Source organism: Hoplias malabaricus, chromosome 9 (genome assembly GCF_029633855.1).
Source record: "Hoplias malabaricus isolate fHopMal1 chromosome 9, fHopMal1.hap1, whole genome shotgun sequence".
In the NCBI taxonomy this organism is placed as follows: Eukaryota; Metazoa; Chordata; class Actinopteri; order Characiformes; family Erythrinidae; genus Hoplias; species Hoplias malabaricus.
In genome coordinates this window covers 31,579,238-31,596,726 of record NC_089808.1, presented here as the reverse complement: position 1 = coordinate 31,596,726, position 17,489 = coordinate 31,579,238, and the positions used below count along the sequence as shown (strand labels likewise).

Genomic DNA, 17,489 nt, shown 5'->3' with positions numbered 1-17,489 from the left:
TATATAATGGCATAATAATAATCAATTAATCCCTCCCAAAAATGTATTTAACAACCACTTGGAAAATCAACATTGGGGGGGGGGGGTGGATGTACAGTGCTCTAAATACAAAAACAATACGAAAATATACAGGAGGCACAAGTATTAGTGTACACATTTAGAGGTATCTCTAGGGAACCAGTGAAATGTGGCGAGATGAGTATCTTGCTTAATGGCTCCTCAGCTGTAAATGTGAGAGACAACGTTGATCTCCTACTCCCAGGTTCCTGCTGAACAGTCAAACCAATGACCTACTGGTCCCAAATGCGGTTCACTAACACGTATGCCATGGGGTTGTCTGCGTTAGACATTGGAATATTTCTGTGATGATCTAATTGCGCTCTGGCATTAGTGAGGTCAGGAACAATTATGGATTTGCATTGATGGCAAAAGCTAAAATCTCCCTAGGGAAAACATTTCCACTCCTCTATATCCCAGTTCTGGGTTGTCGTATACCCATCTAATTAAAACTATTGAGCATGTTGACCTTTGGCTTTTGTGCAGCTCCTCTCCCCTTTTTTTGTCATGCTTTTATGGGTTTTTAAATATTTGTGTACACTCAGGGACAAAATGTATGGAAGAGGCTCATTATTGGGCACTAAAGGTATGAGTGGTTTTGAAGTCCCCTTTTGTTCCCTAAAGGTACATTACGTTCTCTTCAGAAGGAAAGGTGAATATGTTTAAACATTCATTATAGGACTAGGTAACATTTAAAAACTAATTATTAAAAACATGAAGATGAAATGGGATGTTTAAAATTTGCAATAATGTACCACCAGTGTCAGCAAAAGGTACCACCTCAGTGATCATTTTGCAGACAGTGTATTGTAATGTATCCACTTGAGGGCAGCAAAATCCTGGTGCTCTCCTCAGCACTGAGAGAATTGTAAACTACAGGATTTCTAAGACTACGGGGGCTTTCAGAACACATAGCATCATACTTGGTTTTGTGTTGTCATCCACGCCACTTTGGGATTATATTGTTATAGTACCATAATTTAAGATTGTTTTTTAAATATATAAAGACATCAGCTAAGCTGCTGTTTTTTTGAAACCTCTTTATACCAATGAGTATCCGGCATGTTTGCATTCAGGAGCAAAGCTAGTTTATGATAATACAGAATTGCAGAACAGCTTCATGTACCTTTTACTGTCTTTCCACTTGATAGTGATTCTATTTGGTGAAGCATAAGCCCTTCAGGGATAAAACGAACAATGCATTTGTTAGTGTTCTAGACCACTGAGAACCTTCAGCTTAAATACAGGAACAAATGGAGGACATTAATTATATTTAACATCCACATGTACAGATACATTCATCAAGTGTTAAGAATTAAATGCTTAGCTAATTAAGCTACTCAGAGACAGCTGAATAATTACCTGTGTCCCATCTTTCTAAACGGCTGTACAGTTCTTCGGAACAAAACAAATGCTCTGAGGAAAATTGATGATCTACTGCTTGTATCAAATTATGGACAACTAAATGTAATTGCTGAACATTACACCATGTATGGTACTTAAAAGCTACAGACTGGCTAATTATCTTAGAATTTATTTTCACAGCTTTTAGCTGGTTGTAAGATGCCTATTGCCCTCGGGAGAACCAACTTGTTCCAGTTACGTCGTTGCACATCGAGTCATGTAAATGTGGGGAATGATTTATGGAAATTTTATTTAAGAGTGTATGGATATTAAATGTACATAATCAAATGGTAATTCACTGGAGTCTGGAGTAAAATGTCTGGAGTCTACAAATGTCTATTTTGCATTGTTGACGTAGGTCTAATTTTAGTTTAGAATAAAATATTGCAAACTGACATGTCATTTGTCCGAAGGTGGTCTTCTCAAACAGTGCTGCAGAAGTGAAATAAAAATCTGAAAGGAGCAGTAGAATGAGTTTCGAATTGGTTTAGTTTCCAGGCAATTCTGAACCATTCACAGAATTAAGCAGCGGAATCTTCAGTTTATTGTGATTTAAAGTAATTGTGATGCTAAGTATGCTTTTCTGGGTTGTCATTATTTCACAACGTGAAGAACAACTTTTACTTGTTTGGGGTAATGCTGTTTAATAATTGTACCAAAATAGCAAATGATAATCATTGTTTATCATTAACAAAACTGTTAAATATACAGCTATAATCTGTTGCACTTTTGTGGGTTTTTTCCTCTCTTCCCCAAAAAAAGCTTTGCTAATCATTGGATTGACTGCTAATGTTATGGTCTTTTGTGGCCACTGATGTTAGGGTGCTACGTTACCCTTTTATTTGTGGCAACTGGGCGCATTCTAAATATAGCCAAGGGCCTCAGGCAGGCTTTGTGTGGCTGGATGGTGCAATCACTCCGGATGTGCAGTGTATGTGGTGGAGTGAGACACGTTGGGTGGCTTTCTCACCTGTGTATAGTGACAGGGGGGTGTGAATGAAAGACTCACACATGAGGACATATTGTGAATGGTGATGGGTGTTCCATTTTTAGATTTATTGTACTATGTCCATGAGCATGGACCTCTAGGTTCTGAATGTATGAATGTTCTCATATGCTAATGCTACACATGATTTAGGTGTCAGTGCTCAAAATGTCGGTAAAGTAAAAAAATATATACTTGCAGTTGCAGATGACAAACTATAGAGAGGATAATTTGAATTCAATTGGAGCACTTGATAGCAATCAAAACCTAGTTGATTTAATCTTTAATCCCTGCTTGTCTTCCCAGTAGCACATGATTGACGCTGTAGGAAAAACATTTTGGAAAAGCTTCCTTGAGAAAACCTTTTCTTAGAATCTCAGCGTGCTGGAAAGACCCCTGCAAATCTCACATTCCGGAAAATATCTGCCCAAATCTAGAGATGGAGAGATGCCACTTTTTCTTTCCTGATGCTTAAAATTTGGATTCAAGCTCATACTGGAAACTGTATGAATTGTCATTGGAAAAACCTTTAAGTTACTTTATTTTTATTGAAGCCCTTCATTTATAATTATTTACAAACATAAGTTTGTTATGCACTATATCTGGTTTTGCAATGAAAAACATTTAGCTAGCATGATTGTTGGAATTTCTGATTAGCTTGAGTTGGCCTTTAGCTTATCCTGCACCTCTCTGGCAAACTGGAGAGCAGTGAGACCAAGCAAACCCAATTATGCCTAGTTCCCCTAGTCAGTGATTCATGTGACAATGGGTGTTTTTGATATTCAGAAGACACTTTCCATGTTTTCCATACCGCTCTTCAGAATAGCTTCTAGTGACAGGTTCCCCATTTATTAAATTCAATCAGCCGTAGCACAGGAGCATGTCCTGAGGTAAACTGACCTTTCTTATCAAACTGAAGGACTCGTAACTACAGGTAATTCCATCTCTCTGTCCTACACAATTGCCCGTTTTTACAGGGGTTATTTTGGACCCAGGGCATGTGTGGTTACATGTCCTTGTTGCTTTGGGTACAGAGTCTTCTCTACAGACGCTAGGGTTTTTGTTCAAAGTCCAGAGCTACTATGTAAAGGCTGTATTGTGATTACAGCTCACTGTTCCATCCAAAGGTTGCTCAAACCTTACATTTGTAAAGAGATATATTTTTCATTTGTATTTAACATTCACCCCCTATATGCTATATTATAGCTCTAATATCTCAGACACTGTTATCAAAAATACTATTAAATTAGAAATACCGTTAACTATGTCATGTAAGTATATTACGGAGGAATCCTTTTATCTTCACTAGTTAAAATGTCAGCTTATGTAAATATAATTTATCCAGCAGTAGAAATAATGCTCATAGCAAAGTGCATTTAAAATAGCTTTCCGGCAAAGTCTAGAATTGACTTATATGGGCTACTCACCTGCCCAAGCATTTCTTGTTAAAATGCTCATGAGTGTGTTCTCTTAAACATATACATTTTTATTTTCGTCCAGTGCACACTCGTGTATTAATCATGCAAGGCTGGCAGCTTGACCTTGTATATAATCAGGTGAGGGGGCTGCTAGAGGCACTAATTTACACACATTAATACAGATTCATTAGCAAAGAAATGAAAGGACTGTTGCTCTAATCATATGCCATGAAGTAGGATGATCATAACAGTACTAAAGTGGAACAGTTTTTAACAGCTGTTAACTTGAGCCATAGGTTTGTATAGGACTATGCTTATGGGGATGGTAATGTCTCAAAGATTTGTCTGTTGGTTGTCCAATGTTTGGAGTTGAAGATTATTAGTACACTAATAATTTAGTGCCCTACTTTCAACACTGAGTTGTGCTCTGGATATCCACTTTTACATACCACTCAGCTGGATGGGGTAATGGATATCAATGAGGAGACACAATTATGTTGGATAGTTGTACTCTGTACAAATAGTAATGTTTACTATTAGTAGTCTTAATGTAAATATGCAAAATTAATAGTTAACACTATTTTAATCTTATTGCACTTCATAAATAGATTATACTGTGTACCTGTTTTTGAAATAGCATTGATTTTGGCCAACACAAATACTACATTTTGCCAAGTGTTAGTAACCCATACACTTGTTTTGTTTTTTTTTTTTGTTTTTTTTATGTAAAACAAATTTCCAATAGAACCAGAAGATTGCTATTATGGCACCTTCCTACTGCATTGTACCAGCTCTACACAAGGGGGGATGAAACAAATGTGTAGAGTGGTATGCATGACAAACTTAAACTGTCATTTTTAATTTATTATTTTGGCTACCTGCATGTTCTATAAATATAACTTTCATTCAAGGGACACGCCAGTCCTCTGACAGTGTTGGACAAAAAGATTTTCTATTTTACCTTATTGACCTCATTAAAACTAATTACATACATTGAAAACAAGTGGTGCAGATTACCTGATGCTAATATATTAATGCACATTTTACAATGTGAAAAATGGTAACAAAAAATAAACATGAAATATAGCAAACTTAAAGCATTGAAATCAGTTAACTAATAAAATATTAAATTCAATTACAATACATCCTTTGTTTATGATAAATATTAGATTACATGTGTCAAGTTTGAGTTATTAGTTCAGAAAGCAAACAAGCCTTAGTTTTGAATTTGTTTTTAGTTAGCTAACATTACAAAATGTTTGTTTATTTGGAAACGGTACCTTTTTCTTTTAATGTGAGCTTATTTGGACCACATGGACTCAAATGGTGCCAAGCCCATGCCAGGCTTTTTATTCTTTTATAAAATATCTTTATTTTATGTTTTAAAATATACAAGTTTCTCTTGTCTAGAAGTTTTATTCAGTTTGCAGAGAGAGAGGAAGCCTCGCATGCCTGAATAAGCCACCACTTTGACGACACTGGGGTTTCGTGAACACATTAGTCTCTCTGTGCACTGGAAACCTGTCTGGAGTTAGCAAATGGTGAGGAAGCATGTTCTGAATTTTATAAAGTGTTGATTACTATTTTAGATGTTCATTTTTAATGGGTACACCTACCTCTTTTGTAGCAAATAAGATTGTGTATTGCACCCATTGTAAACAGATTTGATTAAAACCACATGGAAACATTAAAAATGATGGATCTGAGCATACAGAGAGCTGCTAAGTTGGACATCCCTGTAAGTAGCACATCTAGTCAGGACACCACTCGACTCATTGGATTCTTTCAGTGGCCACCAATCCAACAAGCGTTTGCTGTTATGAGCTGGATGAAGCAATGTGATCACTACTGTAGCTTTGGAGTTTTTACATGCAGCTAACTTGTGCTGGAGGTCTGCATTTCACTGTGTAGAAAGTCTCTGGCCATTCAGGGCTCTGCAACGTTTAGTACTTTTTTTTTAAAGGTTTACTTGGAGCCCGGTGCAAGCTGGAACAGAGTACCCAGGTTTCAGATACCAGATTTGCCAAGTGGCGGAGCAATAAAACCCAGCTGAGTAGATATCATGGAGTGATTAAATCACTGTTAGTGATATTGTTAGAGTAGGGAGGCAGCTAACAGGGTAAAACCTGGGTGTAAACAAAGTGCAGTGTCTGTTGGTATTTCCCCCTCTGAGAGAACCACATTGAACCTTGGTGCAAAATCATAACTGGCATTTAAGCAAAAAACAAATACTTAAACATTACACAGGTCCAACACAGACTAAAAAAAAAACTAGTTCCTCGATGGAATATTTAACGTTTTGGAGAGAAAATAAGTTTGTGGAGGGAGTTTAAAATGCGCTGTTGCCGTGATTATTTTAAGCAGACATGGTATTTAGAGGGCTGAGACATATCATTCTTGTTAATATAAAATTTTAAATACACTTAAGGATTGTACAGTGGTATTAAATACTATCTTGGTATCAGGGTCTTGCCTTTGGCTTGGTATTAGAAGACACTCAGGCACAATGTTAAAATAGTCAAAAAATCAGCTCTAACTTGCCCATCACCCACAGCTCACCGAATCACTCTGGGTCTGTTCCTGTATATTTATTCTCACACACAACATAGACCTGTGCGAAAAAATACTGAGGACATATAAATTAATTTATGTATTTATTTTTTTTAATATTAAATGAGACGTTATTGTTTTCTTATATAAACAGAAAAGTCCTAAAATATATTGTAATAAAACCTAAATATAACAATGCACAGTACGCCTTCCAAATAAACTGAAGTCACAGTGTAGAGTACTTCAATAAAAACTGGAGACAATACGAAAATGCGCATGTAGTCATCTAGGGTTTGTGCTGTTTTGTTGACATACCTTTTTTTCCCTCCTCACGATCAAGTTAAACAAAATGAGTTTAAAGCAGTAACTTAATATTTTTGTTTTTATCTGTATTGACATTTAGGAACAAATGGAATTAAAATGTTGCTTAAAACATACCTGCTGCATCCTGTCTATTTTGGAAGGCATTCTGTTATATAAACACAGTACAACAAATAATTCATTAGCACTGAGAAAAGATTAAACACGGAGCGCAAAATTTTTCCTACGGATCTCCTTCACAGGAATAAGAAAATAGTTTCAAAAAGATACCATTTTCAGAATCCTCTGGAAGTGAGCAGACTGTTCGTTCCCAATTGATGACCCCAATTCTTCATCTAAAATGTTAAATAATAAAGGTACTTCATTAAACAAAGCTTTACAAGATGAAGATATTGTATATATGACCATACAGTCAACATATGCAACAATATTTGGTTTCACACCTGTACTGTTTAGTCTGGTTAATTCGAACTGGTATGTTTTTGCTTTGGTGCAGTTCATTTGGGCAGGTGCGAAAGAAGTAATGGCACTCTGCGTGGACCAAACATTCGTAGCTGCTAAGCTATGTCCCTGTCCCAAATCTTGCTCTAATCCCTAGGGTCTTCCTTTAAATGTGCACTTTGATGCCTTTTTAGTGCAATAATCTGGCCTCACTCATGATTCTTACAAGTGCATTCTGAATAGCTTTTTGCATATCCGTGTATACACACTTCTGTGTATTGTTTTGTATTGCTCTGGTACCGGTCTGATGTGAATCATAACCACGGCCTCCAACAACTCATGCCAAAATAGCAGAATGTGATTTGTTCTTGTGGCTGTAGCCTGCAAACTTTTTTGTGCACTTTTACAACACACTAGAGAGACTGATGCTTTTCTGTTTAACCTTTAAGGATAATCTGTTAAGTGTTATTAAAATCACTGTCACCTCTGACCAACCAGCCGGGAGAAAACTGCTGTGTGAAACCAAACCAAAGGAGAAAATACAAGATTATAAACTACTTAACTGAAATACAGGTGTGAAAAGGCCTGGAAATGACTTGATTAAATGTTCTCCTAAGTTTTATTCACTCTCAAAGGTTTTAAATTTTCTAGCACTGGTTTTCCCTAGAGTTAAAAGACATAGGACAACACATTAAAAGGGCATTAGCACTGAAGTATGTGTAAACACTGTAGTGGAGATGAATGTTTTGTTTCTCTAAGAGACGTTTCTTCTCACCCCCATCCCAGATAGGAATCTGAGATAACAGCCAGAGGAGGGTCGTAAACCACACTACAGGCCACTCCTAGCCCTGTTCATGACTCAAGGTCTTAAAGGCTCCTCAATAGAATGCAGAGAGACCCACAGACTCGCACAATATTCAAGTTTGATTCAATGTGCTCTCACATTTTAAACTGTTAAAACTGAATTAATCAAACATTGCCTTAATTCCTAAGTTCTTACATGGTAAGCAAGTTGCATATGGGTATAACTGTGAAATTAATTCCAGTTACAGTCCAAACAGGTGGAATTAATTTACATGTATTTAAAATCACCTCTTTATATGAACTTATGTAAGAACAAAGGTCACCACATACTGTGTTATTTGGTTAAGAATGATGTGAAACATGTTTTATATTTTTTATATTGCAAAAGCATGACTCAGAACTCTTGGATATTCATTCAACAGGAATCTTCCTTAAGTCTTTGTCTTGTCAAGTGTCATACATTTTATGTGATGTCACTAAGGGAGGTTCTGGTCTGGGGAAACATCCATTCGGAGGCAAGAGAGCTCTAATCCTTAATCTCAGGAATAATCAGGCCTTTAAGGTGGGTTTCCTAAAAACCTAGTTTAAAAACCAGTGGTGCCAATTTCTAAGGTAGTTCAGTTCTTAGCTCAGAAATCAACTTCAGAGTTAAGGAAGTTCAGCTCTCCAGGACGTGCTTTCCAGATCTCTCTTCAAGCAGGATCCATGCAGAACAAACCCAGAAAAGAGAAAAAATGTAGAGAAGAGGGGTGGAATGAAGTAGAAACTTGGATTCTGCTTCCAGCCTGGAAGCTTGGGTAAGAGAGCCCAGAGGTTTTATCTATAGTTCTAGTAGTAACATTAGAAAAGCTATAGTTTAAATGCAGCAAACCTCAATGCCACACCCAAAGCATGAGAGACCTCAGGCCTCTGCCCCTCAAAGTGGTTACGAGCTTCAGGATCAGTGACGAAGGAGAAGGCCACATGCCCCTCAGAATGATCTCCTGAAGTGGCGTCTCTGAGAAAAGGACCAGGAGAGACATGCATGGACGTGTCTCACAAGGAGGAAGATCAACAGCAAAGGAGAATCCCCACATGCCCCTCAGAATGCCACCAGCTCAGACGGAGTGGTCACAGTGTCCAAAGCTGCATCTTTGACCAAAAGCCAAATGCAAGAGATGCAATGCTACAAGGCCTCTGTCTGCAAGAAGAAACCCAGCACGTCTGAATACTGGCAAGCCATCTCCACTCCTCTCCAGGGATACATAAGGTCACTGGTTAAGTTCTTACATAGCTGAATGTTTGCAGGGATAAACTACAGCCTTTTTAGGATCTAGGGTAATTATCGTAGAGAAATTCCCTCATATACTAATCTCCCTGCTTCCTCATGTATCACTGTAGTCCAATTTATTATATGAATGTATGGTCAATATTCATTTTTTGTCAATGAGCATAATTGATTAATTCATTCTAGCTAATTCTGCTGTAGAATGTGTAATGTTGCTCAGCATTATAGCCTACTTGTCCAGACTGAGACTAGACAGGTAAAGACACTACTTAATGCCTCCCAAACATGGAACTTAGCAAAATGAATTAAATTAATATTATCACTGACTCAGCTACTACACAGAGCAAAGAAATTGGTTTTGAATGATTTGGCTTGAGCCAAACTCACAGGAATAAGAAAATTGTTTTCTTAATACCATTATCTGACTCTTTTGCAGATGGGGAGGCCACTCGCTGTTTACTTGATGACCCCAGTTCTGCATCTGAAATGGCAAATAATAAATTAAGGAAATTAAGAGAATGTGTATTTGGCCATACAGCCAACACATGCAACTTTTACTGTCATAATAGATATAACTGGTCTGTATTATCACGATGGCTATATTAAACCAAATATTGTTTGCTTGTCAAAACATACCACTCTAATATTTAATTCTGCAACATTCCTGGGAGTCTGACAAACATGGGAAGAAAACAAAAAATATTTGTTTGAAATGTACACTGTCTGTGACGTTGCTTTAGGAATTGCAGCCACCTTTCTATTGTGACTCATTATAAAACTAAATTAGTGAACAAACCCATGCCCTGTACTTTGATTAGTCTTTCAGTAGACCCCTAGTTGTACAGTACCATACAAAATATAAAACAAGCAGCGATTGTATATTCTCTGCATTTGTGCTTTGGAATAATAAAACATTAAACCTAAAATAAAGCAATACACACTGCAATTCTAAAGCTAGAGTGAGCATAAGCCTGACATCCCAAACAAAAACCGTGTTTTTCTTGAATCTGAGCATTGAGTCATATAGAGAGAGCACTGCTGTTATTGCTCCAGTGGGTCAAAACCATAGGAGCACTGTTGTTAGTGGATCTTTGACCTGAGTTACAGCAGTGCTCCTATGGTAAAGTTCAGACCACTACAGCCTTAAGGTAAGTCGTTGTAATACTACAACATAGTATTAAAATGAGGCATATTGTTTGAGTGTGTTTTATGATCTTCAGACGTCTGTGTTAAGGTGGACTTGGAGTTAGCTAGTAGCTTTAAACCAACCCAGTCTCACACATACATACTAGTGATTTAGTCACATATATAAGAGAATACAATTCATGACAGTCGCATATTTTCGACATTTTATGCAACAATATCACGATCATAAGTGTATGGGTAATTACCATAGAAACACTATGCGACAGTAACACAAACTCATTTCTTCATTTCAGGTGTCATTACTCATAACATAGAAAAAGGCATAATGCGAATTACATAACATAGCTTGTTATTCCAACAAAGGCATAAAGTATTTTATTATAATATTTCTCCTAAGCAATGCTTATTATTGGTGTCTTACTTTAGCTTTAACTCTAACGAGAACATTTTGTTCACTTAATGTTATTTTGACTAATTTTCAAAAGGTTAATACTGAAAAGGACATTTCTCTAGCCATTATTTGCTCCAATATTTTAGCTGATGACGGGTGGTATGGTAATTGCCCATTCACTTATCATGATATTGTCGCATAAAATGTCGAAAATATGCGACTATGTCACGAATTGCGGTCTCCTATATGTGACTATATCATGAGTAAGTGTGAGACCGGGTTGTTTAAACACAATATAGGAAAGTGACTGCATATGAGAAGCTAATGGTAGCTAAATTAGCACTGTCGTTGTTGCATTCCCTGTTGTATTAATGTTTCTATTTCTTGCTTTCATTTCATCATGCTAAAATATTTTGAGATAGCTAGCTGGTAAACAAAATCTTTACAAGCTGTATGTTGAATTTTTTTTTTCACCTCCAAAGTAGAAAATAAAAAAATATATATTAATTTTTGTGTTTATTTAAAACAAATAATATTCGTGTTCGACTTTGCTTTGGGTCCCTTGACTTTTTTTAAATAACATAATTGGCCGCTGTCAAGCTATTTCATAGAAGTGAATGAGCGCTGTGTTCAATTTGAATCCAGGAGGGTAGTGAACAATTTTGTACACAACCTCCAAGTAGTGCACTTTTAAATGGGTAGGGCAAAGTATCGGACACTTAAACAGTACTGAACATGACTAAGACTTCTCACATAAGAGGTGGGGCTGTAATTTGGTGGGGCTGTGTAACTCCACCACTGTTGTAATCTGCCTAGCAACCGAAGGTCCTCACAAGAGGTTGAACTAATTGGCGATTTATATACAGTTCTAAAGTGTGATTTGTGACAGTGGGGACACTCAGTGTTGAATTTCCTTTAAACCTGTGGGAAAGGGCGGTCCTCACAAGGCAGTCCGATATCATGGTCCTCACATTGGTACCACAGTGTATGTGTGTGTTATATAGCTCAAATAGTGCTGTATGTAAAGGTTAGGGGAAATTTGGGACAGCCTTGAAGTTAATGCAAACTAACATTAGGTAATGGTTAGCTTACAAAACAGGTTCAACAACATAATACCACAATCATGCTTGGCCATCTTAAATGTTTTTAACAGTCATAACAAAAGGCAGCATTTACCAGATATAATTATGGACCATTTGCGGTAAATGGTGTAAGCTAATGAAACATAATAGCAAGCATTAATCAGACCAGAAACTCAGACGCTTGGCTTGGGGTGGTTTTTCTTTTCCTTTCCCCCTCTATTGTCTGGAGCATATTGTTTTCCTTCTGTTAGTGCTGTTTGATATTCATAAATTTTTAAATGCATTTCTTGGTTTGTATTAATGCAGAGGTCCATGATTCACTCGTCAGTTTGTTAAATGTTCAGTGTCAGTGCCAAAATGGGGGGGGGGGGGTGAAATCCTAAAAATGTGTTTAAATGGCAGCATGCCAAAAAAAAATCAGCTAACGTGTGAAGATAACATAATTATCTGCTAATATAACAGTTTGTGTAAAGAGAATATGGGGCAGGGATTTCACAAATTATCCAATTTACAATTCTATATCTGTGCTAGGACTGAACAACTTTTTTGGGTATGTTACACTAGATGAATTTCTGTAAAACTGTCATGCATCTGAAGGAGCACGGATTCTCACAGGGTCACTGAATAGTGACAAGTTCTGCTGTATTTTGGGAGCAGTCTCATTGTGTCCAGAGTGTATCCTTACTGTATTTGTTGCAGTCCCTGTTTCCCTGGCAACAGATGCTCCATGTGACAGCATCTTAGTGTTTAGCGCTTCCGAGCTCCACATACGCTGTTTTGTGTGAAGCCTAGTCTCAGGGGTTGTATAATGACACCTTACTGTACACCATCCTGAGGTGTTATATCTCGTGTGTGTCAGTCTCTGTCCAGTTATCTTTTCCAAACAGACAGAGATGTGCTAAAGTGCTTCATTGTGAAATTTAACACAGGAGAAAGAAAAGAGGGCTTTCTGTCTTATTGTTGTACACCCCCTCATCATTCTGTTTTCCTTTTTACCTTTATCTGTCTTTGTCTAATTTGCTCCTGCCCTCCATACTCCTCTTCACTCTGTCTCCCTCCTCCCTTCCTCCTCTCCCCTCCCCTCTCCTCCCCTGCTTTTCTCCTCAGTCTCATTCTCAGTGAAGACGGAGGCTCTTGAAATGTAGTTAAAAAGCAATGCTCTTTGCCCAAAGCAGCTGTCAGACCATGACCTGACCCAGTTAGCGCCATGAACCTGGAGGGGCTGGAGATGATCGCTGTTCTGGTTGTGGTTGTGCTCTTCGTAAAGGTTCTGGAACAATTTGGACTTTTAGAGGCAAGCTATGATGGTAAGCGGAAAGTGGAGATTGTCTGTACTACTTGTTGATGGAAGTTGTATTTGTCTCAAACTGGATATGTGCCAGTTTTATATGAATGTTCATTCGCAATATTTGATGTGACTTTGAGCTATGGAATGGAGGGAATGTAAGTGCAGATTTGCTTTTGTAGTATTTGTGAAGAAATGTTACATGCAATGCTTTACTCTTGAAATTTATGTGAATGATATAGTGGCTGTTGATTTCAGAGCTGATATGGCATTTAAATGAATATTTCTTGGTACTTTTCTAAACATGTAGTAGAAAAGTATACTGTGCTTGTTTATTGCTAGGGGGTTTATTTTTATTTATTTATTTTATGTATGGGCCGTTGGATTAGAAGTGTTTCTGATTACTTGATATTAGGATTTAGTTTTTTGTGATGGACATAGAAATGTGTTGTCTACTCAGACATTCTCCTTACATAACTTGCTTCAATGTTTGCTAAAATAAGTGGAAATGTTATGTTTAAGTTGTATTTGCGTAGGGCTTATGTTTTGTTTGACTGCAGTCAAGAAAAAAATCAACATTTAGGGTTTGATTTATAGATATTTTAATGGTACATGGTGCTCACCTTTTGCAAAAAAAACTCTGACCACTGACATCAGTGGTTATTTTTTCAGCCACTGCACTAAGTCAAGATAGGATGTGTCACTTAAAGCATATATTAACATGGAAAAGAGTTTTTGAGGATACATCTTTGTGGCTGCATTTTTACTTGAGCTCTAAGTTACACACTTGGCTGACTGGTTGCATTGGTGTAATTTCGTTTAAATACTGAGCATTTGCTCTCTGCCAAGAAAATGTTATTTAAATGGAGAATGGAAGCCATTTGTAGAAAGTAATTAGATTTACCAGAATAGTCCACTTTTGATAATGGCAATTTACTTATATTAAAAAATAAATATACAAACCCTGGTGTTAAATGTTGTACAAACCCCAACAATGACAGAACTGCACAGCTTTTTCCTGTCATAACAAATAATCTTTTTTAAAATGACCTAAATGAAATCAAATTAAATGATTATAATATAATTTTTCCAGATGGAGTAGAGGGGGATAAATGGAATCACCTTGCTTCTGCACTTTGTTCATTTTATAAGCTTACCATATGTGCACTTTGTAGTTCTTTAATTACAGGTTGGAGTTCATCTGTTGCTCTGAATATTTAGTTAGCACCTTTTGGCGGTATTGGAATGCCATCCAATACGTTGTTGGTGTTTGTAACGTGTTATAATGTCAATTTCTATTTGAAAGCTATTTTTATTATAGGTTAGGTATATATAGGTATATATATTATAGGTTTTATGTGGTTATTTACCTTTGTAAATCTACAGCAACCAGTTACTGTGCTGTATACATAACAGCAGCAACTAATTTACATGTAGTTGAATATTACATGTTAAATTCAGCGTTCAGAAACACTGAATATAACATGTTCAGAAAGTCTGATCTTGGCTGTCTTGTTATAAAAACAATACATCTTCATCTGGACATGTATTGAAGATTTTCTTTACATACAATTTCCAGCTCTTGCTGATTCAGAACAAATCCCTCAAGTATCTGGCCTCTTCTGACCAGATCCCACCAGATCACTATGAAGGAAGAGGAGAAGCTTAGAAGCTGTTACTGTTGCAATATGAACGACTGCCTATTAGGGGTGTGGAATATAATGATATCATGAAGGATAAGAATTTGACCACAACACACCATCACAGGGAGATTGTTGGATCCTGCTAATGCACATAGTCTGTTGCAGTTCTTATAAGTTTACGTACTGTGTACATTTTACACATCAGTGGAACGGGCACACACACTAGGGAAACCGATAATGTAAGTCACTACTCAAATGTACGACTACTGAATTAAAACCAAAAGAATGTTATTCCATACATCTCCTCCTTGCAAAAAACCAAAACAAAACTGTGGCACCACGAAGCCTGAAGAGCCCACAAGCGAGCCACACACAAAGCATACCAACAGTTACATAGGTTGTCCCTTCAAAACAAGACCAAATATGACTTTCTGTCAATCCACTCATTAGTAATCGCCATGTTGGTGTAAAGAGCACTTGCAAAAGGAAAAATGGTTTATAAAAAGTGTGTGTGATATAATTATATAATTTTTTAAAATATAGATATGTTGCCCATGGATCTCTGTTGTGGCCATGTATCTTGGGCTCTCAGCTTCAATGAAACTTCAAGTCTGTGGAGTAATCAGGGGCGATGCTCAACCAAGGAGGTGGGGAAGCAACCAGGTTTTGGCACCTCACAGACGTGTACTGCGAGAGATGACGCAGACAGATGTGTGTATATAATCAAAATAAACAGGCAAAACAAGTTTTCAAAGCTTAGATCCCTTTCACTGTCTGCCCTTTCCCTACTGAGACAATCAAAGGAGGGGGAGTGAGGGAGGTGACCTCACTCTACAGCCAACTGTGGAAGGCTCTGGCCTTAAAGGGGAAGAGTACTGTTTTTGTTTTTGTTTTTTTGTGGGTAAAACGCTATTTGGAAAGGTGTATGAGATTAGTCAAAGAAGGTAAAAAGTTGCCATTAATCCTAGATAAAATTAATAATTTTCCTTATGGAGATGTTGGGGTCTTTGAAGATTCCAAAAAGTTTTCAAAGATTCCAAATAAAATTTAGAAAAGTTCCTAAAATGAATTAATCTAATAAAGATTAATTTCAATTCATCTTAATTTCTGAAGGCTTTTCAGTAACATTATTTTATTAAATTGCCTCTAGTTTTGTTCACTGCCTCAAGATTTGTGTATGTAATTTCAGATGAAAAAAATACCTGGAGTATTAAGTTAAAAACCAGCATGAAAGAGTCATGATAAAATCGAGATTTTGATCCTGGGGAAAAAATTTTTTTTTTGCCATATCACTCACCCCTACTACCTATAAAGTCTCTTCATTGTGGGAGCGCAAGTGTCTTTGCCTTTGACACTTTATGGACAGCATTGTGTGTTTAATAATATTCCTAAGTAATATCTGGGAACATTTCTTATGCTCAACTGCACATATCTCATTTGTACTTAAGTGCTCGGTGTTGAGCACAAGCTGGCTGGTGGGAAGTGATCCTGCAATCTCAGTGAGGGGTTTTATTAACTTATTTTGATGGCGTGAATCTCACGTTCTGCAGCCATATAGCTACCTGTTATGTGCAACTTTTAACAAGTATGAATAACAAGCTGCTTTCCAGGGGTCGTTACTGTGCAAATGTCATTTAAAACAATCTAGTTCTCCAGTTGAGCTCAGCAGTAGAAGTATTAATAGAAAAAATTCAAATTGAAGTACATCAACACGTTTCAACACACTATAGGTAATGGGTTTTGGATGTAGACTAAATACGATTCAGTGATCAGTGTGTTTACATGGCACTAAATAATCAGAAAGCTAAACAAAGATGCACTTGGAAAAACAGATCATGGGAAAACTCAGTTTACATGAGTCTGGCAGTAATCTGATGTTTAATATCACAGATACAACATTACATTGAAAGACTAACTTCCTGCTTGGCTTTTTAAGTATGGACATACAGATAGGAAAAAATCCATATTTGTAGTTAAGTAGCATTAGGCAGTGCTACCCTGTTCACTGCTTTCTCTACACTGTCTGTAAATAAAGGACATTCTGCTAAAGTACAAATGCTTGTTAAAAAGAGGCTAGTCTGTCTCAGAAGCGGAGACCTGACCTGCTGAATGTGTTTGCAGTGAGGACTGGTAGAAATGAGTGGTCCTTTTTTTAAATGATACAGAATGATGAAAGAACTTCTGTCTGATGGCTGTACACTGTCTGGTAACAAGGTCTGAAAAATCAGGCTACTGAGCTAAAATCCATCTCTTTAGGATCTATAAACTTAAGTGGTAGAGTTAAAGCAGAGTGCTGGGGGTGCAGTGCATAGAATTTGCCAAAACACTGCAATATTCAGTACTGTTGTATAATTCTCACACTGGCTTACTCAATGCCAAATGTCAACTGGTGTGGTGTAAAGCCAGCACCCCGTGCCTTTGGGTTGGACCAGTGGAAATGCATTCTCTGGGGCAGTGTTTGTGGTGCGGACACAATCACCTAATATAAGTTCCTTACTACACTAATGCACTTGTTGCTGGGTGCCAAAAAACATCTAGATTTGTAGTGTAACACATCCACAGACAGACAGAAATATTTGGAGTGTTTAAACGTTTTTCTGTTATGTGAATGTGCTCAAACATTTGTCAAATTTATATATATATATATATATATATATATATATATATATAGTGCACCTGTGTTCCACCACTTCTG

The 17,489-nt window shown here is 37.1% G+C and overlaps 1 protein-coding gene across 3 annotated transcripts in view; it reads left to right on the top strand.

The window, feature by feature from the left end:
• Window positions 1-17,489, top strand: part of kcnip4a (potassium voltage-gated channel interacting protein 4a) — a 162,282-nt gene that overhangs the window by 86,758 nt on the left and 58,035 nt on the right. Inside the window, exon 1 of one of the 3 annotated variants that reach the window (XM_066680447.1) lies at window positions 12,984-13,173. The exons of the other annotated variants lie outside the window; for them this stretch is intronic. Coding sequence (XP_066536544.1) covers window positions 13,074-13,173 — 100 coding nt within the window. The 5' untranslated portion in view covers window positions 12,984-13,073. Of the gene's footprint in view, window positions 1-12,983; window positions 13,174-17,489 lie in introns of those variants that run through there. 3 annotated transcript variants of the gene reach the window in all.